Raw genomic sequence first — 27,237 nt, 5'->3', positions numbered from 1 at the left:
GCTCAAAAAATTCACTTTGATTAATCTTCCGTCTCCATTGAAATTTGTGCTGGTGGGCAACTTCCAACATAGTTGACTGTGACAATTTTTGATCGGACACCTTTACCTAGTACTGATATGTTCCGTTCCTATGTTCTGATGACGGGACATTCAGTATTGAAAGCTAATTGTCTTTATTTAATTTCTTCTGTGTCTTTTCGTTCATAACTATAATTAAATATATTTTACTTTGATTTTCATATTCCCTTGATATAATTACATACATAATTTATATTTGGAACAAAGAAATCCGTAAGTTCGCATGGAAAGGAAATAATTCACCAGTAATTGCTAAAAACAGTGTCGTAGAATACAAAGAAAGAAAAAATGTATTTTATACGCTTTCGCTAACTTTTCATTAGACAGGAAGGGAGGAAGAAAAGAAACGTTAGATTATTACATTGTCAGATTGAAAGTCGAAAGAGTTTCGTGGAGAATGATTCTGGGGTCGTAATGATCAGCAAGAGTGTACGTAAGGGAAAAAAGAATAAAAATTAAGTGAACTCAAAATTAATGTTTAAAACTTAGCGGAGTAAACACATTAATAACATTTAAAATTACTTAGTTGTAAAGTGTTGATGGTGGTATATTTGACAACAAACGACTATTATTATCATGTAATTAACGTGATGTTTCGGTTGAAAAAATTATCCTCATCAACAAACTTAAGTTAACAGTTTACAGTAAAATAATATGACTGTAAACAGAATACAAAGAAAGAAAAAATGTGTTTTATACGCTTTCGCTAACTTTTCATATTATTTTATATAGTTTATAGTTTACATATATAGTTTATATATGTAACACATATAACTATATAACACATATATAGTTTACCACATACAGTGAATCTGAAAGATGTGCACAAACTCTGGAAGGTGATTCGTGACGTCAAAAGAAGACAAAAAGTCCTCTTACATATTGTCGGATTCCGCGTCTGTAAGATTGACAGGGTTGCCTACTTGGAATCGATAATCGAATCGTGACAATTGCAACGGAACAGAAGATATGCACACACTTCAGGAGGTGATTCGTCACATCAAAAGAAGACAAAAAGTTCTCTTCCGTGGTGCATTGATGTGCACATCTTTCTATTCTATTCGAATTGTCAGGATTCAAGTTTCGATTCCAAGTTGGCATCCCTGTCACTCGTACACTACGCAGAATTCGACAACATACAAGGGGATTTTTTTCTTCTTTGATGTCACAAATCACCTTCCGGTGTTTGTGCACATCTTTCAAGTTCACCCTGTATATTCAATATGTAAACTCATTTTTCTGGTTTGAGAAAGAATAACCATATCCCATCCGAATAGGCAGTTTTTAAGTTTTCAACATTTATGGAACACATTACAATTTAGAAACTTAAACCATATTTCTTTATTAAACTCTATAAAATTAATGTGTAAAAAGCATGAAATTGATACGAAAAATCAACTGGAATGAACATGGAAAGAGAAAAACTAAAACCAACTTACCATCTGGATGACTGACTGGACCACTATCTTCACTTCCTCCAGGCCCAGGAGCATCGCAATATGGTGGAGCAGCACCTACGTCACAATGGCAATGGCCTTTGCTGTTACAAACGCCTCTTCCATTGCAGTTATCAGGGCAGCTGTTTGATTGAACATCTTTAACTGATACACACTTTTGATTTACACACATCTGTAATTGTAAAAATAACAATATGTAAATGTATTAATAAATATTCTCTAGAAGTAGACAACTTGTTATGCCAGTAGAAATAATTTGAAATTAGCAATATATGAAAAAGATGCAAAAATGCACGGCTGGACCGAGACTCGAACCCGAGATCTTCGGCGTACCATGTCGCTGCGTTAGCAGCACTCTACCCAATCCGCTTCCTAAAAGTTATATATTCCCTAACTCTTGAAGATAATTTTCTTTCATTGTATTATTACCTATAGAGGAATTTGTGTGTTAAAAATCGGTTGTTTCCTCCATTTATCCATATAATGAAATTTGATTGCAAGAATAGTTGTTCACTGTGAAAATGAAAGATTTCAAATTCATCATTAAAGTATGTCGATTTTTTTTCACTGATACCAAAAACTATGAATTCAACTCTAATATTGGTCGTTTTCGGGGAGCGGCAAATTATTTAGAGCACAGGGGCTCACAATATATAAATACGGGCCTGATAAAATCTGTAGCTATAACAAAATAACTGGCTACTTTTTGATAGTCGACTAGGATTTTCAAATCTATATTTTGTTATTACCTGTTTACTTATTAAGTCCATGTGAAAGCCTTTCAGCCCGTATGAAGAACGTAGTTTCGAAAATTAAGATGTTCATTTGTATAGATTCCACTGGATAGACAGAAAAATAAAGAAAAGTACCCAGCCCTTGAAATCGTGTTTCCTTTCACTGCTTATCGTACCCTTAAATAATATAAGTGTGTTTCAGCACTCCTAAGTCATTGCTTTTGTTTCAGAAAAACAATTCTTTTTCTATTATTGTTATTAAAAAATAATAACATTAATAATATCCATCAAAGTTATTAATACTTTTTGAAGATAAGATGTTTATAATGAAACTGAAGGATTTCAAACTTAGTATTCAAATATACCAATTGTTCCACACTGACATTTCAAAACACATTTTTTGCCAATGAATAAAAGGAAGAATAGAATTATTAAAAAAAAAAAACATAAGAAACATAGAGCACCAAGTTTATCCAACACTAATAATCATTTAACTAGATATGCATTAATTGCAAATTTGGAGCAAAGCGATAAGTCTATGGGCATTCCGTTTTTCGGTGATTATTCCTCAATGGTATGTTCGATCGGGACATGCGACTCCTCACTACACTTAGTGCGCGCTCTTGAATTGCTATGTTAAATTTGGTTAAGAACGGTTAAAGTATATCGGACAAACGAACGCCTAAGTCGAGTAAAGAGGAGATTTGCAGGAGGAGGTCCGAGCGAAGCGATAATTCTATGGGCATTCCGTTTTTCGGTGATTATTCCTCAATGGTATGTTCGATCGGGACTTGCGACTCCTTACTACACTTAGTGCGCGCTCTCGAATTGCCATGTTAAATTTGGTTAAGAACGGTTAAAGTATATCGGACAAACGAATGCCTAAGTCGAGTAAAGAGATTTGCAGGAGGAGGTCCGAGCGAAGCGATAATTCTATGGGCATTCCGTTTTTCGGTGATTATTCCTCAATGGTATGTTCGATCGGGACATGCGACTCCTTACTACACTTAGTGCGCGCTCTCGAATTGCCATGTTAAATTTGGTTAAGAACGGTTAAAGTATATCGGACAAACGAACGCCTAAGTCGAGTAAAAAGGAGATTTGCAGGAGGCGGTCCAAAAATAATTTTCATCAGATTTACAATAAATATGACACTAAAACAATGTGGATAACTTATCACAGAGACTAGTACCAAAATAGTGGAATATATTAAGTAGTTTGTACATGCAATGAATTGTACATTGGAAATATATATACAGGGTGTCTATCGGCCACGAAAGTCACGAATGTCACGAAATCAGAAAACGGTCATGAAAGTCACGAAAAAGTCACGAAATTTAGCTTTAGGGTCACGATTTTTTTAAACGGTACAAATGTAAGTACAGATTAGAAAATTTCGTTCTATAAAATGTCAAAATTCACTACCAAAAATGTCTGTGGTGGGCTTTAGACGCTACCAAATCGCAAGCAAAGTACGTTTCTATCGCATGGATGAAAAGTCGGCCTAACTCGCACGCAAATTCGCTCTTGAAAATGTTAGGAAATTTTATGATTTGGTGAAGAAAAGGTCACGAAAAAGTCACGAAATTTCATTTTGGAATTTTAATAGACACCCTGATATAGTGCTAATTAGATGTGCTTTTGCAGGTGAAAGGTACTGTTTTTTAATTAACGTACCTAGGTTAATATTCTTATGTTTTTTTAATAATTCTATTCTTCCTTTTATTCATTGGCAAAAAATGTGTTTTGAAATGTCAGTGTGGAACAATTGGTATATTTGAATACTGAGTTTGAAATCCTTCAGTTTCATTATAAACATCTTATTTTCAAAAAGTATTAATAGCTTTGATGGATATTATTAATGTTATTATTTTTTAATAACAATAATAGAAAAAGAATTGTTTTTCTGAAACAAAAGTAATGACTTAGGAGTGTTGAAACACACTTATATTATTTAAGGGTACGATAAGCAGTGAAAGGAAACACGATTTCAAGGCCGGGGTAATTTTCTTTATTTTTTGTATATCCAGTGGAATCTATACAAATGAACATCTTAAATTTTTGAAACTACGTTCTTCATACGGGCTGAAAGGCTTTCACATAGGTAATAACAAAATATGATTTGAAAATCCTAGTCGACTATGAAAATGTAGCCAGCTATTTTGATATAGCTACAGATTTTACCAGGCCCGTATTTATATATTGTGCGCCCCCTGTGCTCTAAATAATTTGCCGCCCCCCGAAAACGACCAATATTAGAGTTGAATTCATAGTTTTTGGGATCAGTGAGATGAATAGTAAGAGTTATAATCCAACTCAACTTCAAGGTCATACTCTACTCCCCAGGGAGGTGGAGACATTTTAAAAGTAATCGATAAAGACAGATATTCGTGTTGAATTCATAGTTTTCGAGGTCGCTGTGTTTATCGGTATCAGTTTTTATGATGTTCAAGTTCATCCTCACCCCTTTGGGTAAGGGTGGGAAAGGATGACTTTTTAAAAATAATCAGATAAGCTAGCTAATTAGTAACTACTGTAATTAGAGCGAATTAAACACATTAACATATTTTCTCGCGCTTGCGCGGGGCTCTGCGGGTTGCTAATTTTAAATATTATTTTATTGTGAATCACTGGTTCATGGGGTCCTTGGTTAGATCCCAGCTTGCGCCAAGTGAGCTCTGTGGTGGACAAACACCGTGTATGTGGGTTCTGCCGTTTCATCCCACTTTCTTCATTCCACCATTTTATTCATCCCTATCATCACCATCTCCCTTAGCCCTCCTTTAAACGTGGGACGTAAAACTTAAAGATTTCATTTCATTTCATTTTTAAAAACCCAAAATTTTGCCGCCCTGTGCTCGAGCACAGAATAGCACTTACCTAAATACGGGCCTGGATTTTATGAACTTGAATATCAGAATTCACAAATTGGATCAAAAGCTTGTTCGCTACCGTATTATTAATAATAATAATAATAATAAAACTTAAAAGATAAAGGTTTGAATAAAATATAATGTGGCCAGGTGAAATAAACATTCTAATGTTGTTGGAATGTTCAATGAATGATATTACCTTGTTATAACCACAGCTGGCACCATTCGGCACTAATCCGGGATCCTTTTCATTTAAACCAAAGTCAATAATTGCATTCGCACAATTTTCCAACATGCGGTAGCTAGTTACTGTTTGACTTCCAAATGTCATTTTAGATTCTGTTGGGAAACAGTGTAGTCGTCCACATAAGATGTCCCTGGTTAACAAAACGAATTAGAGAAAGAAATTAAATATTAGTACTATTGTGTACTTAAGTATGATCTTTTTTTAGCATACCTATGAGTAAAATAATTAACAGTACGTATTAAGCCTCTTATGGAGCCGCTCCATCTGATAACACCGAATTTATTTATTTATTATTATTTATTTATTTATTATTTATTTATTTATTTATTCACTAAGTTTCATACAGTACTAGGTTATTTATTTGGTTGAAACTGAACAACAACAACATTAAAAACACAAATATATACAGGGCGGTAGGTAACTCCACCGAAAAACTTTGGGAGGCGATTCCTTATACGAAATGAAAGAAAAAGTTCTAATAAATATGGGCCGAAAAACGTCTCCTTTCAGAGTTATGATCCATTGAAAATTCGAAAAAACCCTTTTCAAAACTCCCTAACTTAGAAACTATAGGACCTATCCCAAGCGGTTTAAGGAATTACACAGGAACTAGTATGTGCTCTATCTAAATATCCATGTTTTACCATCCTCTGTTATCGGTGAAAGAAACTGTAAAAAGGAAGTTGAAGTATAGGGATACTCCTTTAAGTACTAATAGTGTGTTGGTTTCGCTGGTACCGGTGAATTCTGAAACATGGATATTTAGTTAGAGCGTATACCAGTTTCTGTGTAATCCCTTAAACCGCTTGGGATAGCCCCTATAGTTTCTAAGCCAGAGCGTTTTGAAACGTGATATTTCGAATTTTCGGTAGTTCATAACTCGGAAAGGAGACGTTTTTCGACCCACGTTTATTACAACTTTTTTTCATTCATCTAGTATAAGGAACCGCCTCCCAAAGTTTTTCGGTGGAGTTACCTACCACCCTGTATATACATCCATATATATATATATATATATATATATATATATATATATATATATATATATATATATATATATATATATATATATTATTAAGTATTCTGCCTTTCGGCGGGTCCTGGGACTAATGAGGATTTTTTATTTATCTTTTTAAAATTTTTAGATTTGGACCTGAAAATGTTTCTTTCACTTTTCTCGATCTTCAGCTTCCTCTTTTAACTCCCAATATTTTCTCCTATCTTTCAAATCATCGATCAGCTGTGTTCTTCTTCTTCCTATTCCTCGCTTCCCTTCCATCTTTCCTTCTATGGCGGTGTGAAGAAGACAATTTCTTCGCAAGATGTGTCCAATCCAATTGGCCTTTCTAAGAAGGATGGTGGCTAGAAGTGTCCTCTTCTCTCCTATCTGTTTTAAAACATCTTCGTTTGTTGCTCTCTCTGTCCATTTTATCTCCATCTTCCTCCAACAGCACATTTCGGACTTCTCTAAATATTTCTTCTCCAATATCCGTAATGTCCAAGTTTCTGAACCATAAAGTTCAATAATCCATATATAGCACTCGACCAATTTCTTCCTTAGTCCAATATTGAGCCTGCTAGTTACGAGTGATCTTTTCTTGTTGAATGCTTCTTTAGCTATGGCAATTCATGACCTGATCTCTTTGATGCAGTAAGCGTCTCTCGTCAAAATACTTCCCAGATACTTGAAATGATCGACATCTTCAAGTTCTCTTTGTTCTACTCTGATCCGTAAGGGCGTGTTTGCACGGGATATTCTCATGACTTTCGACTTTTCGATGAGATATAGATATATATAAAAGAAAGTTCACCTCTAAATTTATAGTATTCTCTTCAGTTGATTTCTAAAGTTTCGTTCAGTAGTAAAAATGTTGAAATCTGTTGAAACTGTGTTATAACTTTGCGCTAGTCTGTAAAACAGGGAGCACTTAACAATTGATAATCTTCAAGTCTCATAAATTAGTAAATTTAGAGAGAGAGAGAGAGAGTTCGCTTTAGAGAAACACCAAGGTTAAGCTGGGATGATAACTATTCAGAATCAACTTTACCAGGAATTCTAAATCTAACTATGGCAAGAAAGAAGTTTAAAACCGAGTCAGTGCGAGATAAATTAGTAGGTACTGCCATATTCCATACAGATGAATAATACTCAATGATTGGAGGAAATAAAAACCTTGTTTTAAATTCTATATTTAATCGCACGATTTCCAGATACCTACACATTGCTGCCTAGAGTAAAGGCATAACTTCTAAAACTTTTTTTTTTTAATAAAACTCTTTGACAAGATGTTAACAACACATTAAACCCTCAATTTACCTGACAAGTTAGGGCGAAAGAGTATGCGTAAAATTGCGAATTCTGTTCTGAACAAAACCTAAAGTAGGACAATACACTTGAAATCCTAATCCTAACTATATGTAAAACTACATGAACTGACATAAAATCAAGGGGTACTTCCGGTTGACGTGGAAATTTGAAATTTGGCATGATTGTAGGTTTTCGAGACTAACACACAGGAAAATTGCCAAAAGTGAATATTTTTAACTTTTAGGGGGTCTAAAAGGGGTATGAAAAAAATTCCTCATGTTATTTAAATGGGCTTTTTTTTTTAACCTATTATCTCATGTTTTAGGTACTTGAAACTGGAATAAAAACTTGAAATTCAGTATGCTTCTGCGTTTTCGTTAGCATTACCTAAGTAAATCACTAAAAATAAAAATTTCCAACTTTTAGAGTCATTTTATGGGGAACTGAAAAATCTTCTCCATGTTATTTACATGGGACATCTTCTACACCCCAAATTATTGGGCACTTCCTGTAGAGCTACAATGATTTTTTGGGACTAACCGACAGGAAAATTGTCAAAAGTGAATATTTTTAATTTTTAGGGGTCTAAAGGGGGTAGAGAGAAATTCCTCATGTTATTGATTTTTTTTATACTAATAATCTCATATTTTATGTGCTTGGAATTGGAAGAAAAACTTTAAATTCGGTATGTTTGCATCTTCCGTTAGCATTACTTAAGTAAATGACCAAATATAAAGATTTTCAACCGTGCAAAGATTTTATGGGGAGCCGAAAAGTCTTTTCCAATGTTATTTATATGGGTCATCTTCTACACCCCAAAATGTTTAGGTATTTTCGGCAGGATTAGAATGATGAAATTTGGCATGATTGTTGCCTTCTAGGACTAATTGACAGGAAAATTGCCAAACATGAATATCTTTAGTTTTTAAGAGATCTAAAGAGGGATGAAGAAATTCCCATGTTATTCAAATGGGCATTTTCTTGGGATACAAAATATTATCTTTTAAATAGTTGAAATGCGAAAAGAAACTTGAAATTGTTGATGGAATTGTTGGTTTAAGAGATGCGATGCCTTAGGCCGAGAAAGCGCGGGGGTCAGGGGGCGAAGCCCCCAAGCTTGGCCAAATTCAGGAAATGTAATTAAAGAGCAAATACACGAGATTCACTCTTAATACAAAGGCTGATACGTAAGAGATGCGAGGCGGTAGGCCGAGCAAACAGGAGGGTCTGGGGGCGGAGCCCCCATCTAGCCAAAGGCTAGTTGTTATAAAATGTAAGTGTAAACTATTTAGTGTACATACGATATTAGTAACAAAAACAAAACCCTTACAACTGAATATTAAAAGTGTGAAAAAAGCTTGCAGCTTAATCTGCTTTTCTGTTGAATGTTGTTGCTTCATAGTCAAAGATCCAAACTGCCTGAAATTACCATCATAAGCCAACAGGATATCTCTACATATGCAATGATTTGATTGATATGGCCTTTTATATGCTACACTATTCAAATTCTCTCCGTTAAGGCGTAAGTTTACTGTATTTTATACTCAGTATGTTAATTTTTTGTACTTTTACAAAAACAAAGAAGAGTAATGATTGATTGTAGATTATATTTGGCGAGGCTATTTGTCCCACTCACAGAAAGGCCTATCTTCAGTATAAATCACTCATTAACAAACTTACAAAATAAAAACCATTCGCAAAACCATGATTTCTATAAAGAGCAAAAGGAATAAAAGCACGACTTCCATAAAGAGGAAAAGGAATAAAAACATGACTTCTATCAAGAGGAAAAGGAATAAAAGCATGACATATCAAGAGGAAAAGGAATAAAAGCATGACATATCAAGAGGAAAAGGAATAAAAGTATGACCTGTATAAAAAGGAAAAGGAACGTCACAATTACTTCTATAAAGAGCAAAATAAATAAAAGAATGACTTCTATAAAGAGGAAAGGGAATAAATTATGGCTTCTACAAAGAGGAAAGGAATAAAAGAATGGAATAAAAACTATGGATTCGACTCTAATATCTGTCGTTTTCGATCATTTGTATATATCTCCCCCTCCATTTTCCCCAAGTTTCGGGGCTGAATTTGGATTTAACCGGCATGGAAAGTGTCACTGTTCATCTCAGCGACTCCGAAAATTATGGATTCGAAACTAATATCGGTTATTTTTGATCATTTTTAAATATCTCCTCCTCCTCGAAGTTGCACCACCAAAGTAAAAATAATAAAAACATTCCAGGCTCGCCCGAACCTCATCTATGTTGAAAATTTGATCGTGATCGGTCAAGTGGTTCAAGAGGTGTGAAGTCACAAACATTGGCACTTTGATTGTAAAACTCTGTCCCATATAGGTTGCAGGTAGAGCAAGGTAATAGAATTAGTGTCCGGATTCGACTCACACTACCGGCTATTATAAAATTCACTAAATAACAGAAATACTACAAAGTTATTCTCCTCTAAATTTGTTAGGTTAGAAATAGGTGAGGTCGCAGACAGGATCTCCACAGAGCCCCGTGGCAGGGTAAGCAGAGTGGCGAAAGGAATCCCAAAGCTCCGTGGCAAGTAGTGAGGAGATTAGTAGTCACAGAGCCACATAGCAGGCTAAGCAACTGGGGGTAGGATTCCCAACAGAGCCCCGTAGCAGGCTAAGCCAGGAGTCCCGTAGCAGACTAGAGGCTTGGGGTTAAGTTACTCCTAATGTTTCGTGGCAAACGTAGGAAGGACACCAGAGAACTGGTGCTGGTCCAGAAACAGAAAAGTTAAAAATAAGGATCCCCCTCGGGAAAGCCCGCGCCCTGGATAGTGGATAAGGCATCAACCAACATTCTACATGCCGCCCCCCCATGCAGTTGGTAACCTAAAGCTGCTGTCGGTGGGTGTGTCTCGCAGTTTCTATCTTTTTCGAAAGACATTTACTCGCGTATCTGTAGATAAAGTGTAAATAGAAAGAAAGAAGGGTAAAATAAAAGATAGGAAAGCGCGAGAGAAGAGTTATTTGTGTTTTGATAGAGGGACAAAAAACCTGGAAGCCAGGGAAAAAAGCCTTGTATCTGCAATCCTTGTATCATGCTGCATGCAATAGTATTTACATGGCAAAACCACAATAGAAGGGTGGCAAAACTCCATGTAAATGTGTCTGTCAATAATGAATTATTATGTTATATTAAAGCCTATCTGATTATGTTATATACAAATCTGGTTGTCTGTAGTGGGGAATGTATTGTTAGTGGGAATCTGTGTTATTTTTAGCATGCAAATTAGCCACCTCATCTTCCTTTGTCTGTGCATGTGTCGTCAACTGTCCGCTGGTTTCAGCATCAATTCACTTGTTCTACAGCTGCCACTTCTGTTTCCTTGTTCCTTGAAGCTGGTTTATATTTTGAGTTCGACTGATTGCCCCTGGATTTTATCTTGTCTGCATATGTTGGTTGGGTGACATGTATTGAACCATTGGCTGCTGTCAAGGCGTTCACTGTTTTTGCGAAGACTTTCTTTGTGGATATCTGTATAATTGTCTACATCTTGGTGCGTTCTTCATGATGACCGGTTGCTGTGAGAATGGTTGTAACCCATGTGATAATTCTGTTTGTGGCCGTCTCTATTGCAGATGTGATTTTCTCTTCTAGGACAGATGGATGATCTTCTGGTATGTTCACTTCTTAGGCGTTTACTGCTGTTTCTGTGGCGATATGGTCCTGAGAAGGACCAGTACGTCTGATAGGGCGAGCTTCTTCTATTGTGATTTTAGTGTATCTCTGCTGGGGGATGCTTCGTGGTCTTTGGGGGCAGGTGCTGCTTCCCGTTCTGTGTCCTTTTTGCTTATAAGTGGCACAATAGCCAATGTCAACTGGTTTCATACAATCTTCTTGGTGTGAGTTTCCACAGCGGAAGCAGACTCGCTGGCTAGTGTATTGAAATTTCAGATGCCCATACTGGTAACAGTTCCAGCAGGGCATCGAACTTGGAGGTTGACGGGAATTCTCTACTTTGCATCGCTTGTTTTAAAGTTTCCAGTCCTTGAGTTCTGAGTCTATTGATGTCTTCAAAATGTTTGGGAAAAAGCCTTAACATTGGTGCCGAGCCACTATTTGTGTTTATGCGGATGAGGTTGTTAAACCTTATTTTCTGCTTATGTAATGCTTCTTTGATGTTATTGATGTTGGTTGTGGTCTCAACCCGCGTATAACACATGTATACGTTGGAGTCTTTTTCTCCTGCCTTTCTGGGGCGTGCTGCTGTCTGTCTTCCTGTGTCCTGGTCTTTGTGTTTGAGCTTCCGGCTTCTTCAGTGTATAGTTTTCTTCTTCTATGCTGAACCTGCGTGAATTCAACTTCTTGAACCTCTGTTATTGGTTTTTCACCTGTATGGGAAGGGGTTTTCACCTGTGCGTGGTTATCCACCTGTGTGCTTCTGGTGGCCCTGAAAAGAGACAGAATTTTGAGGTCTCTCCTGTGTGAGCTGTTTCGACGTGATGCTTTGTTCTCGTCCTGTGGATGGTCGTTCTGGTTGAGTCGTTTCTGTTGTGTTTGTGAGACGTCCAAGTATGATTGCTTGTGGGCCAAAGTCGCTGTTTTTGAATATTTTTTAGGAAGATCTCTCTTGTGGCTTCTGACTTGAAGTAAGCACGATGCTTCCCTCCACCCATGCTGAGCAACATGAAATCCTCTGCATCGATCTTCTGTTTGATGATGGCTTCGATGTTGATTTCTTGACTGGCTTTCAAGATGCTCACGGGCGGACACATCAGGTAGTCATCATTGACTGGCTTATGTGCTTCTGGGAGTGTCTCTAGTACTGCTGGGCTGGTTGCCTCTCTCCGGATCTCCCCGGCGGTCATTTCTGTATGGGTTTCTTTTCTCACTTCACGTTTGTCGCCCCTGGACGTTGGTCTTCTGGTAGGTTTTTTCTCCCTGATGGGCTTTCTTCTGGGTGTTTCTAACGACAGTTCGTCTTCTCTCACACTCGCTGGTCCTGATAAGGGCTTTGCGGGTTTGCTGGTCCTGATAAGGGCTACAGTCACTAATTGGGTTGGTGGGCCTGAAAAGGGCCAGTTCACTAATTGCTGTGTATTTGCTTCTCTACGCTATCCCAGCGAGATAGTATTGTGATCCCGTCAGCCGACTGTCGGCAAAGCCTGTTCAGTCTATATGGCCAGAGCGAATCTTGGTCCACAATAGGGGGTCAAGCTGACGGAAAGCAATATCTATTTCATCAGGAAGCAGTGTATGCAATGTGTGTGTTTAGCACTATAACTTTATTATCCACAGTTCTTCTCTAAAGAAAGGATTATCTGAAAAGACTATCCTGTTATAATTTGTCTGAAGCACTACTTCACTGGAGCACTTCTTCACTTCTTGCAGCAGGTTATATTCTGCTGCTCTTCTTGTGGGCGGCGTATAGTGGCTCTAATCAATGGTTGCTTCGTCTAACACCACAAGGTATCCACAACCATGACGAGCGCCTCTCAGCTTCGGTGCTGGTCCGCTGGAGTCTGCCGAATTTATAGGGCTCCAGGCGGCGGTTGTGCTGCTGCTCCGATGTCTGCTTCGTAGAAGGAGCCAGAAGTCCGTCGTTGTGCGTGGTTGTACTGAATCCACGTGGTGCGTAGTATCCTGACGTAAAACTATGTGGTGGTGTTTGTAAACCCAAGCGTAAAGTATTGTTTGTACACAATACCACGTGAGATATTACAATATATACATATATACAGGGTTTTCATAAAGTATGGACGGATTTAATTCGCTTATAATTTACATAAAAATGCTCATATTGAAATCAAATAAAGTGCAAACGGTAGCGGAAGGATTAAATTTTTACCTGTAATCTGCACCAGCTCAGTTCATTCACCGCCACACCTCCAATTGGGCGCCATTTACGTCCACACATTCGCGTAGGCGGCGCTGGAATGTTGGCGGCCTCCCACTCTGAGGACTGTCCAGGACGCTTCCTGTCTCCAAGAACTTAGCATGCCACTTTCGGATTGCACTCTCAGTCGGTGCCGGCTTTTTGAACTCTTTGGTGAACTTTCGACACACCAGAATTGGTGATTTTAGCTCTGCGTACCACAGAACATAAGAAACTGACCCTTGCCCTCCCTCTCCCTCTCTCAACGTGTTCAGAGTTGCCGCTTATCTAACAGTGTTGCCAACTAAAAATTTAATCCTTCCGCTACCGTTTGCACTTTATTTGATTTCATTATGAGCATTTTTATGAAAATTATAAGCAAATTAAATCCGTCCAGACTTTATGAAAACCCTGTATATATATATATATATATATATATATATATATATATATATATATATATATATATATATATATATATATATATATATATGTTTGATATTATTAGAAATGCTATAGTCTAATTAGTTAGTATTCTTCACATGTTAATAACAAAAGGAGTTAAATTTAGAACTGAATGTAGAGGCAAATAGGTAATCCATTATAATAATTTGTACTTACGCCCTGTCACACGTCACAAATTTCTCAGTTGCATGATTATAACCACAATTTCCTGCGTAACTTCCTTTGGCGGAATTAAAATTATAACATTTAAGTTCAGCATTCTTTCCGTTTGATCCCCATAACAACTTGCACTGCTGCGAATGAGATCCACATGTCCCTTCGTAACAGAAGCCCTTTAATAAAATGATCAGAGAAAATTAATTATCTTTTATTTAGAAAAAGAAAAAGAAGGATTAGTATATCTATTAAAAGTTTAACTTTTTCCGAAACTGTAGCTAAGAAACAAATAGCAAAATTAGTATCAACTTCTATAAAATTAAGAACGAAAAGTAAATGTTATATAGGCCTAGTACACGTAGTTTTATCCCCAGTATTCGTACAATAGGAGTGCCATAACTTCTAGATTATGGCACTCATGATTAAAGAATAGAAAATAAAGCAAATAACTAGCAAAATGCACATTGTATTTGTGCTTATTTCTTAATTTTGTTTCTCCGTGATTGTCATATTTATATTCATACACCTCAAACCCAGAACTGCAGGATGTGGTCAACTTTTAAATATTAAGCATAAATACGAGCCTACATTTTTTGTACACTATATACTGTCACGGATGCTATACAACTTAATTAATTAAACTTTTGTCCGTGATTGTATTTTTAATTTATTAATCTTTAAATAACTTTCAGAAAACAGTAAAAAGAAACCTAAGATATTTTAAAAATCATTCGTAATTATTAATTAATAAATACCTTAAGTGTAAAAACTGTTATGTATTTTTGTTTTAAACATTATTTCCAAGTACTAAAGTTATTTACCTTTCACAAGTCATCGTGTAAGTTCATGCATTGAAAAAACAGTTGAGAAAGGTAAATTCATAAGTACACATACGTGTTCACCACAAGTACAAAAAGTCTATGACCTCTGCTCAAGTCAAGAAACAAAACTACTTCGCTTTCCTAAGGCAATAGTAGTTGAAACAAAAATATCATATCAACATTTTGGAACCAATCTCACCGTTAAAAAACACAAAAGTGTATCACCAACAAAACTTCTATTTCACATCATAAGTTTAATATACTCGTATCATATTTGTCAATGGCTAGTCGTTAGCAAGTGCTTAGAAAGCTTCAATAAACACAAATAAACATAAAATTAACGCATTAAAATCATTCCCCCAAAACTCTATTCTTTCATTTCACCATAAACAAAATATAAATATTAGTTTAAAAATTATCATCAATGTTTGAATTTCAAAAAATGGCTATTGCTGGGCCTATAACTACAATATTTTTTGTGTACGTCCCATTTTATGTTAATCATAAATAATATTTGGTCTAGGAATTAATTCGTGCGGGTGGACAAGAGATGGCGCAACGAACGGAGCGTCCCACAGTTCCGTGTATCCACACATGTGTTGCAAACCCCTGTCATCGCGTATCGTTCGTAGTATAGGGCAGTGGATTAAAGCGGCAACAACACCAGTTTGTAGTTAAGTGAACATGGCGCAATTTGTGCCTGATAAAGTGTTTTTGCGGGGTGTCCTGCTGCATTACTTTAACATGCAGAAAAGTGCGACTGAAAGTCATCGTATTTTGGTGGAAGTGTATGGTGACCATGCTCTAGCTGAGCGAACGTGTCAGAAGTGGTTTGCACGGTTTAGAAGTGGTGATTTCGGCTTGGCAGACCAAGAGCGAGCTGGACAGCCAAAAAAATTTCAAGACGAAGAATTGACAGCATTGCTCGAGCAGGATTCGTGTCAAACGCAGGAACAACTTGCAGCAGCATTAGGCGTTGATCAAACAACAGTCTCCAAACGCTTGAAAGACATGGGAATGATTCAAAAGATGTCACATTGGGTTCCACATGAATTGAAAGACAGAGACGTTGAAAGACGAAAAACCATTTGCGAATTGCTGCTTCAACGACAGAGCAGAAAGGGGTTTCTGCATCGAATTATTACGGCTGATGAGAAGTGGATCCATTACGAGAACCCTAAACGAAAAAAGGCCTGGGTGAAACCAGGTGAACCAGGTCCATCACAACCAAAACGAGATATTCACTGTGCAAAGGTTATGCTGTGCATATGGTGGGATATGAAAGGTGTGGTGTACTATGAGCTGCTGCAACCGGGTGAAACTATGAATGGAGAACGTTATCGACGACAATTAATGCGTTTGAAGCAAGCTCTGGCCAGAACACGACCAGAATGGGAGAACAGACATGATAAACTTATTGTTCAACATGATAACGCTCGCCCACATGTCGCAAAACCGGTCAAAACCTATTTAGAAAATGTCGGATGGGAGGTTTTACCCCACCCGCCGTATTCACCAGACGTTGCTCCTTCGGACTACTACTTGTTCGATTGCATGAACAACGATTTGATTGGACAGCGGTTTACTTCTTCAGAAGATATCGAAACATGGGTCTCTGACTGGATCGCTTCCAAGGATGAGGACTTGTTTCGCCAGGGAATCCGTACATTGCCTGACAGATGGGCGAAAGTGGTGGCTAGCGATGGACAATATTTTTCTTAAGGTATTTATGTATTTTGTGTTTGTACTACAGCTTCAATGTGTGCGTACCAACCGCACGAATTAATTCCTAGACCAAATACATAGCAAAACCATAAACTTCTGGAGAAATATTAGCAATTTAGTTTTTCTTTTATTCAGTTGTCTTAATTCGGCATCACAGTACTCACTCTCTCTCTCTCTCTCTCTCTCTCTCTCTCTCTCTCTATATATATATATATATATATATATATATATATATATATATATATATATTCATATTCTTTGAGAAGTGAGTGTACTTTGCTGCTTTTAGTGTGTAGCTTTAAACTGAGCATATTTCAGTGCATAACTTCGAATGTAAATTCCACTGAGATCTTTTTAACCGCATTTGACCTTGTTCAGAACTTCCAAAACCATATTCAATTCAAATCTTGTTCTCATTCCTAAATCATATTATATTCCTATCATCTTTCAGTGCCATTGGTCAAACTGTCCTGGTAGTGTCATGTTCTCAAGTATCGTTGTCAACACTTTTCAAAACTGACAACAGAGTTTACAGCAATAATTACCATGTGTTCACTTCATTTATATTATTTAATACTCAGAGCAAAAGTGCAATTTCAGCTGGCACTAGCTATATAATAGAAGAACAATTAATGTCATAGTGAATGTCATGAGTAATGTTCTGTAATCGTTTATTTTTCCGTCGCTAAGTTAAAATGTTTGTTTAGTGGTTGTTATGACAGTGATCCGGCTACTAGGGTAATAGTTTCGTTACCATGTACTTGTTTATAAGTAATCATCAACATATAACTCAGCAAGAGTTCGTATAATAAGGATGTGTATAGCATTACTGTAAAGTTATTAACACTTTTTGCAAAATATATAGTGTGTTTAAGTGATTAAAACGTGTGTGTATAATCCTTTTTAAATGGAGTATACTATAAAAATTTTAATAATTCGAAATGTGGCATATCGTTATATGTTACCTTTCAAACTGACACACAATCATAGTAATACGTCTTGCGAATAAAATCAGAAAAATAAACACGCTGCTGAACAAGACTGCACTTATTTAATATAAAAACACATTTACACGTGACGTTTCGATCTTCTAGCCAAGTTTCTCATCTAGATCCTCGCCAAGATCTTGGCTAGAAGATCGAAACGTCACGTGTGTTTTTATATTAAATAAGTGCAGTCTTGTTCAGCAGTGTGTTTATTTTTCTGATGTTACCTTTCGTATATAAAATGAAGGCATGTCTCGAAACGAAACTTTGGTAATTAGTGACAGAACTTTCGATTTAAAATAATAATAAACTAGTGCTGTTTAAGATAAATGCGGCAAAGTCGAGAATAGTGCAGAAAAGTAATGACAAGAGTTAAAACAACACAAAATACACATACCTCTTCATCACTACACCTTTCTCCATTTCTCTTGAAGACATTGATTGGGCAAAATTCAGATTTTCCTGTGCAAAATTCTGGAAGATCACATTCAGAATTTGCTGAACGACATTCAGTTCCTGGTTCCGTTAGTGTACATGTCTGCAACAGAGAGAGAAGAAATTAGCAACATCTTGTTTATTGAGGTCGTACTATTGCGCTAATACTCTTTTTGTCTTGTGCTTTAAGAAAACAAATAAATCTCATCACGAAGTGATGTATATTGCAATCAATATGTACGAGGGACAGTCAGAAAGTTCCCGGAATGTTGTAGTTTTGACATTTGCATACAATCACAATGAATCTGGTGCAGTACTGTCCTACGTTGCCGAATTGTACGAGTAGTGTAGCTGAACGGAGGAGTGTGTGATGATTAGTTGACACAATTTCACAGATCGAGCAACGCGCAATCAAATGCAAATTGAAAAAAAATTGCTTCAGAGACTTTGATAATCTTAAAAAGTTTAACACCGTCAGATGTTTTACTCTCCCCAAAGCAAAAAATAGACCTCAAAGATACCCGTTTCGCCACCTTACGAGAGATCAAAACCAACGCGACGGCTGAACTTCGGAAGATACCAGAAGAGGACTTTAGTCGATGTTTCCAGCAATCGCAGAATAGTTAGATTATTTTAAAAGCATATATTGTACAAGTTAAAAATAATTTGTTCACTTGTCAGAATTGTAGCTTTAACTCTTATGTCCCATTTTCCATATGTCTACATAGTGTTGAACCAATTCATTTACAATACTCTTCTTTTGTCAGTTACTTTCGTTGATAACTGTAGAATAGTAGATAAATACCTTGAGGTCACAGCACTCTCCCGTAGCACAGGATGCATTGGTGTACAGCGTACAAGACGTTGCATTACAACAAGGATTATCACAACTCTCCTCTAATCCACAATCACATTCTTCGCCAGCTTCCAAGAAACCATTGCCACACACCGGGCCACCAAACAATCTTTAAAATATAAAAAAGTTGACGCAAATATAGTTTAAAACATATACAAATAATGTAAGCATCCGTTAATTAAAGTATTGTGAAATGTAACGGTATTTTAAAATTAAATTATACATACTAATTATCAGTAGGCACGAAACATCGTAGGAATAACATAAAAATCTGGCCACTGGACTTATATTATAAATTACCCGAATTCTTCTTTCCCACTTCAATGCTTCTGTTTCACTAATTGAGGTAGGATAGGCCAGTTTTATTTAGCGTTTTAGAGCTTGGTTTCTCAGAACTATTGAGCAACTCCAGACATAGGTATACAGCGTCGTAATTTGGAAACTCCTGGGAGAGGGAAAGCATTATTTGGTCCTCTAGAAAAGTACGAAATACAAACTTTGAGTCCCAGTTGGCGTAGGGCCCAGATTATATTTATGATTCATCTTATGCAAATATATTTTGTTCAGATGATGTGACAGGAACAGCACTTTTAAATTATTTTCAGATCTTTTGAAAATATGGGGGCCCATTCTATTCTTCAATAGTTAAATTGAGGGAACAATATTTAACATAACTTAAAAGTCGTAAGAAATATACTGGTTGTCCCACATAAAACCGGTACGCCTCACGCACAAGATTCAAGTAACACTTTAGCAGCAACAATGAATTAACTAACAGTACGAGTTTCTCACAACATCTGACGCACGACCACACTACTGCATTCAACTTTCCGATAAAATATAGTGTAGCCAACTTTAGAGACAGTGTTGTGACCCCACAAGCAATTTAAATAGATTAACTGGTACGTGAGGCGTACCGGTTTTATGTGGGACACCCTGTATATTATTTTTTGGGATCAAAATAGTAGACATTTTACGGAAATGGGCCCAGATCACATTTTCGTTTCATTTAATTTTTTTTATGTTGAAACTATTTTATGCTTTATTTACACATTCATGTTCGTATCGTATCATATGGAGTAAGAAAGTTCTGTCTTGAAGTGGTCCCCTCGAACGGCGGGGACGTTAAAAGGAGTGAAGTTGTTCTCTCACCTCCACAACTTCCGGCACTGTAGGTATATATTCAGAATCATTGTCAGGTAATACAGAAAACATATATTAATTACTAACACTAAGGAAAGAAGTACATTTGTATAATACTAGGCAAACGGACAAAATAAGCAGTTCATGTCATTTTATAATAATTTACCGAAACATGTTAAAGATATAAATTGAGCAGCAGATTTGAAAGCAATACGAAAATAATACTTCTGGAAACTATCACAAATATTAATCATTGTAATTCGACATTGAATATTATAAAATTGTAGCTATAGAATAAGATGTAAAATGCAATGAACTTTCTCGTGTTTGTGTGGGAAACGCATGTGTCTTCAATTCTCGGAAGAAACCCATGTGGTTCGGATGTCATGTTAAGTAGTTCATAATGCCTTGGTGCTAAAACGGAACGTTTAAAGTAAAAATTAACCAAGTAGCTCTAGTCTGAGCGTAATCGCGTAAGTCTATTTGATAATAATAATATAATAACTGTAAATCAATAATTGGAATCTTATATAAGTATAGCAGTTTCCCATAAGTTAGTGGGCCCAATTTTTATTAAGATGTCTAGTCCATGCACTTAAAGGCAAGATAGAGATCTGTAAGCTTTATTAAGTCCCTATGTTGTTTATCTAAGAATGTATATCACTTCTCTCTTGTTTCTTGGACGAAGTCGGCCATTAAGAGTATCGTTTTGGAGAGCCAAAAATATTTTTAGGAAGTTAATGAACCGATACTATCACTAGCTTCAAATCAAACATTGGCGTTACCTATCTGGCTTATTTCGTAGACAATGATCAAATCCACGCTTGAAACTATCAGTCAAGGCCTTGACGCTGCACTCGCTCCATTCAGTTACTGATTCTGTTCTGTAAGATTAATGAAATATGTTAGTTATTTATATACAAAAATACTTTTATTATTGCTGTAGTACTATTCTATATTACTGTGATTTTGTGTTAAGATGTTATTTTGAAACAAACTAAAAAATTAATGTATCCTGGCTCGGTCCCCACAAGTATAATACTATATCAGGTCAACAATTCGCACGCGTGGCTGAGTGACCACAAACATGGAAAACGTTTAAAAGTAATCTATAATAACTCCCGTCTGTACTCTAGAAAGATAAAGTATGTATTCACTAATACTGCAAAAGCTAGGAGCCGCAAAACGAAGCAATCTAATTTGAGATTTGGATAAATAGTAAGTATTATTAATAGGCATATTTTCTATAAAATAACTAGTCCAAATTATACATAAAAATAGAATATTCACTGTCACTATTCACCAATCAACTTAGGGATCCCAAACACTAGGAATTTGACTAATATCGGTCATTTTCAATTATTTTTACGTCACCATCCCCCTTAGGAGTATTAATGGGGGCTGAATTAGGATTTAAATGGCATCGGAAGCGTCACTGTTCACCCCAGCTATTGTGGAAACTATAGATTCAACACTAATATCGGTCGTTTTCAATTATTTTTATATATCTCCCCCTCCCCTAAGTTGCACCGTCAAAGTGAAACGATAAAAACCATCCCAGGTCCGAATCTCATCTATATTGAAAATTTGATTGAAACCGGTCTGGTGGTTCAAGAGTTATTAAGTCACAAACATAATGACTCATTTTTATATGTATATACATTAAGATTAAGGGAAGTAAAATAAATGTATTACTATCAGTTAGTACACCATTCATTTTATAATTCATATTAACGTATTCCTATATTCCACAATTAATATTTTATTAGGGAATATGTTTTCATTCATATATTTATTAATTTACACAATGTACTCAAATCTCGCTATCTCCTAATAATAATATTTAAACTGAATGATAAGAGTAATTTGTTTATCAACTTCTATGGATGCTTCCTGTGTCCATTTAAAGCATCATGCCCCAACCGTTCTAATATCCATATGATGGTATTCAAACCTAGAAAAAGTAGTAATGATGGACGTCGTATTTATGGTAACTAAAAATGAACAATTCAGAACATTAAATTATTATTAAAGTTAATAGATTAGAAGTTCATTTTGTATTCCTTACTGTAAATTTGAAGTTTGCGTATGCAATCATGTAATTTCTCTATTATTTTAAATTCACTAGGGCTTTGTTTCCGTGATATTCTCAGCATTGTTTGTGCTTCAGGACACACTCTCGAAATCCTGTCAGAAACGGGGATTCTCAACAGTATCTAACTTATTTGAGATTTCTGGAAATGTGTTCACTATGTAGGGTGGGACTACGTCGAGGGAACCTAACCATGTTTACATGAGTAAACGTTTCATTTTCATTTTCCAGATATGTTGCCACTTCAATCTAAATGGCTCTTCTAATAAATACTGAGAGGCAGGAAAAACTTGGATAAATGCATGGTTCCAATACTGTTTGCGACAAATTTATCTAGCCTGTAGTCGAACCTGTAGATTTGACCCTGGGGAATTTTTTCTTTAACTCTAGTTTCCAATATAGACCCTTGTGATTTTTGTTTCAAATAGTAAAGCATTCTAACATGAATATGAGCAAGATATTTTATCATTCGGATAATTGATATTAAAAAAAAAAACTCAACATAGTTTGCAGATCAGAAGCTAATTATTTCATTTTCTATGTAAGGCATGTTCTCTATACTCAAGGTATGAGTTTTTTAAACAATAAATAAATAAACATAGTACAAATAAGTAACCAAAATAAACAATTTAGTTGACCAAGTTCGAAAGTAGAGTACTAATTTCATACATGACAGATGGAGCCATGATGCAATATTCACATCCACAATTCTCTTTGTCATGTTCCATACCAAAGTTATGTCCCATTTCATGAGCAACTGTGAGTGCAACCAAACCTACAACATTGCTGTGTTTTATATCTACTCCACCAGAGTATTTATAGCTACACATCGTGTACGTATAGGCTTTGCCCACAACGCCGCCATTAAAGTCCTTTCCGCTGCAAAGAAAGAAAAAAAATCTTGAAAATAGGTTTTCGAAATAAAAGTTAGATCTTAAGAATAATGTTTAATTCACCATATAGCTGTATGACAGTGAATTAAAAAAAATAAAGTGTAGGAAGGTTGTAATAAACTCAAGAACATTCATAACAAACAAATGAATAATAATGTAACTAAATACTAGAAAAAGAATTGTAATGCTTATACATCTAGATGTAGTAGTTATTTACGCTGTAATCATTTGAATAGTAGTTATTTACGCTGTTTTCTAAAATTCGAATTTACCTATTGCGGCAATGTGTAGTGTTATGTTGTCTCTAAAGATGTGACTAAGCATACGATTACTAAAAGCCGCCAGGGGAGTCACACAATCCCTCAGATGCGCAATAGGGTGGCCCATATTATATAGTCAAATTTTCAAAATTAGTTTACATATCTAGTAATGAAACAACTCTGCTGGCAAAATTAGATCATATTCCAATTGGAAGACAGTGCTCAAAGGCATATATTAAGATTGAAATCCAAAAATAGGGATTTTTAGGTTAGTTTCAATGAAGTACAACTAGCTGGAAAGTAGTAAATTACGTGTATTTCCTAGTAGAATATCAACAAATAATGCAATAATACAAAAATCTTGTAAGGGAATGTACTAGGTAGTAGAAGAAGTAAACGGATTAATCCTTTGAAGATGACTACTTCAAACTGTCAACAACTGCTTTTGTCGTCTGGCTCGGAACCAACTGTCTATTAGCTTTTTTTCTTTATCATTTGTCATAAGCTTATTGAAGTCTTCAAATAGTTTGACTCCACGCTCAGCTATATCATTTACAACTTTTGAAGTTTTTGATTATTTTCCCCCTCTAATGTAATGTTGATTGCTGCTCCATTTATCCGGATGTGTGGTCAAAAAACTTGAATTTATTTTTAACTTATCAAACAACTGGACTGATCTTTTTGAGGCAAAATCAGCCAAAGCAGCTTGATTAGTTAAAAGAGCTGAGTCTCCTCTTACCTTCCGGTCTGCATGCTCACACTTCATCTTATTGACAATTGCCACCTTGCCCTCACTGGATACTTTATTTGAGAATAAACTCAAATCAACTAGTTCATCCGAAAGGTACCAAAGATGAGGTTTGAAGGCATTTTTCGCAATCACTTATTTCAGGATCAATATTATGGTATTTTGTCATGTCATTCCACAGGGAAAGATCTTACCAAGGAGCATTTGTAGCCACAGGTGCTTCAATACAATATTTGACTTACACAAGAGCTCCAAATTTCACAAAGCGTTCTAACTAAGATTTTTCCTTTTGTGTGGTTTTGAAACAGTGTTCATTACGAAACAAGTATATTTTGATAGCGTATAACAACTTCGCCATCCAACGCGCGTCGTGTACTGCACCTGGAGTTCTCCAATGAACTTTGGCTGGAGTATGGCCTAGAGCAAGTAAAGAGAGCTCTATTAACTCCATATAGTCATCTCTGGACTGGTTCTTGCTTCCTAAGGCAACTAATAAAACACTGACTGCAGAGAGTTTAAGATAATCACTGTCAGGAATATCTCCCAAAGGCTGATAATTTTCTTGGTGTATATAATGCCATGCTGCCTTGAATCTTTTGAATAACGGTACATCAGGGGAACTGGAAGCTCCAAAGCAGAAAGTAAATACTTTACTGAGAACAATTTCTAAAATGTGGTGTCTGCATGGTAGCCATAACAATTCTTTTTCAACTTTGTGTTCCAGCAAAACACAGGCTCCATTTTTTCAATCCTGTGTTAACTGATGTAGTGTCAAAACACATGACTACTATCTTGTTACGCAAACCCCGTTCAGTTAGTTTATTATAAACTACATTTGCGCCAGTACCACTTACAAGTTTTGGCACACCAACTAGCTAATTTATCTTTACCATCTGCAGATACTAAGACGGGTAAACGATCTACTTTATCAGTGCCTAAAGTTTCGGGAAGAATCTTCTCATCCCAATGAACAATGACTGGATCGTCAAACGAAACAGATTCTTTTATTTCTTCAAACACAGTTTTTCTTGCTGCTTTCCATTTGCGTTGAATAGTGCTTCGTGATAATGGCAATGAGTTGGGGTCATGACCTAGTGCTGCTGCAATAGGGACCATTAATCTTAAGGATTCCCTATCGGAAACTTTATTGCGATCTAATTCACTAGTGGCATGTGTAGAAAATAAAAATTTCTTTGCAATTGGCTCAGACTGCAAATCTGTACGAGATTTCCTTTTTTTTTTTTTTTCAAAGATTATGATGGCCTATACGTACTATACAGCTCTTCTGATTTATCTTTGACCGGATCAGAATTTTGTGATGAATCGTCTTCTGAATTTGAAATAGTCACAGTTGAGGATGCCAGGGACGAGAAACTTTGAACTGTACCTTTTTCAAGTCTGTTTTGCTCTTTCAGTCTTCTTTCAATAATCCTTGCTTGTTTCTTGCTGTATTTCTTGTCTTCTGATGAAATAAACATATTTCTTTTTGTCCTTTGATCAATTAAAAACTTCCTGTCTTCATCTACTTTGCACATAGTAAGTACTTCATTGTGAGCAATGTCAAACATCTTATCAAGGTGCTCTTGAAATGATGTTTCACGTTTCTTTTGGGCATCAGACATTCTTCCTTTATTTTTTTTCAACAACAGCCATTCAGAGTGTAGTTTTTCAAGCTTATCAACACAATGTTTTGTAAGTCTAGTAGGTATCAGTGTGGCTGCCTTTTTCCACACTGAAATTAATTCGTTTATAGTGCTGTGACGTGCATTTTTTTATAGATTTTTTTCATGTAGAAAAAACTGAAATCTGAGAAGAACTTGCCTTAAAGTTAGTAACTAATTAAATCTAGATATTGGTTCTACGTCTCTGATACCTATCAAAAATACACTGTCCGCTTGACGTGTTGAAGTTAATGACAAAGCCATATTTTCACACAGTCCATATTCCACAACAATCACATGTAACACAACAGTCCTCACAACCAAATATTGACCGTTCTCATTTTTCACTTTTATACAGTTTTCTTGATGTTTAAACTTGCAACACAACAGTTCTCACGACCAAAAATTGACAGTTCTATGTTTTTTTTTTGTTTTTTTTACTTCTTTATACAGTTTTCTTGATATTTATTTCACAAAAATAGCATTTGGAGAAAGAAATACATAATTAAAAATTTATATTTCAAAATAAAATAAAATAATGCAATTTTTCGAATTTGTAAGACGTTGAGCACTGCTTTCTATTCCACCTAGGACATTGAAATTTTGGCAATTTACTATTATTAGCTGCAGTAAAAAAAATGAGATGGTGCCCAGGGTTGTGGGATAAATTTGAATTTTTTGGGCCATCCTAATGCGCAAGCTATGCTGATTCCCTTTCCAAAAAGATGGAAACTTGTTTTGACGCTAGGGATAAGTGAGTGTACGAAAAACCGTCAACTTCACACCTCTCTTGCATCTTAAAATGCATGTCTATGCCATTTTGCTGAGATGACGATGCAGCTGAAGCCTATAGTTTATACTTTATTATTTTTAAATGGATATTGCGAGAGGCTGAAAGCTCTAGGTTTGCGGGAGCTGCTTCAGTAAGCTTACCTAACATGATTCATAGATCCCGACTGAGAAGCTTTGCAGTCTTTCACCTCTGAATTTCTCATACCATTTTTTGATGCTTTTGAAAATAGAATTTTACTGGAATTGTGTCTTCCAGAAAATTCAACTCGAATAATTTTGTTTTCCAGAAAATTTGTTAAAATTATCACTAAATGTTGCGAAGTATTTGAGGAACTTTTATAGGCACAGTATTTCAGTGTATATATATAGTCTTGGATAAGGAAAACTTAATATTTCGACCAACGCTTTTGGCATCATCAGTCCGTAAAAATAAATTTAAAAACTTTCGTGGAAGATTAGAAGAAGAATGAAAATTCTTTAGATTTCCAAGGTTAGTCTTCCTCAACTTTCAGTAACGCAGCATGTGTTTTCTGTAAGTTTTCCTTTTAAACTTAGTTTTTACACCTGACGAAAACAAATGGGATGGGACGAATTATATATGTCAGCTGTCCTACTTTAAGACATGTCCCATGGGAAAAAAGTTTCAGTTATAGTGTT

At 35.9% G+C, this 27,237-nt stretch overlaps 2 protein-coding genes across 4 annotated transcripts in view; one reads left to right on the top strand and one right to left on the bottom strand.

Moving 5' to 3' along the window:
- Window positions 1-27,237, top strand: part of LOC145666975 (cilia- and flagella-associated protein 206) — a 224,542-nt gene that overhangs the window by 16,145 nt on the left and 181,160 nt on the right. The gene's annotated exons all lie outside the window — the stretch shown is intronic.
- LOC145666974 (zinc metalloproteinase-disintegrin-like 4a) overlaps window positions 1-27,237 on the bottom strand; it is a 131,041-nt gene that overhangs the window by 6,905 nt on the left and 96,899 nt on the right. For 2 of the 3 annotated variants that reach the window (XM_081734620.1, XM_081734622.1), the window contains 7 exons: window positions 22,896-23,105; window positions 20,920-21,018; window positions 18,941-19,100; window positions 18,098-18,238; window positions 14,169-14,344; window positions 5,342-5,519; window positions 1,518-1,707 (listed from right to left, as the gene is read on the bottom strand). In XM_081734620.1, the coding sequence (XP_081590746.1) occupies window positions 1,518-1,707; window positions 5,342-5,519; window positions 14,169-14,344; window positions 18,098-18,238; window positions 18,941-19,100; window positions 20,920-21,018; window positions 22,896-23,105 (1,154 nt within the window). The remainder of the gene's footprint in view (window positions 1-1,517; window positions 1,708-5,341; window positions 5,520-14,168; window positions 14,345-18,097; window positions 18,239-18,940; window positions 19,101-20,919; window positions 21,019-22,895; window positions 23,106-27,237) is intronic. The other variant, XM_081734621.1, reaches the window with a different exon arrangement.

The sequence above is a fragment of the Thermobia domestica genome, chromosome 12, assembly GCF_964235325.1.
Source record: "Thermobia domestica chromosome 12, izTheDome1.hap1.1, whole genome shotgun sequence".
Classification (NCBI taxonomy): domain Eukaryota; kingdom Metazoa; phylum Arthropoda; class Insecta; order Zygentoma; family Lepismatidae; genus Thermobia; species Thermobia domestica.
The sequence above is the reverse complement of the archived record's forward strand: the minus strand, read 5'-3'. Positions and strand labels throughout refer to the sequence as shown.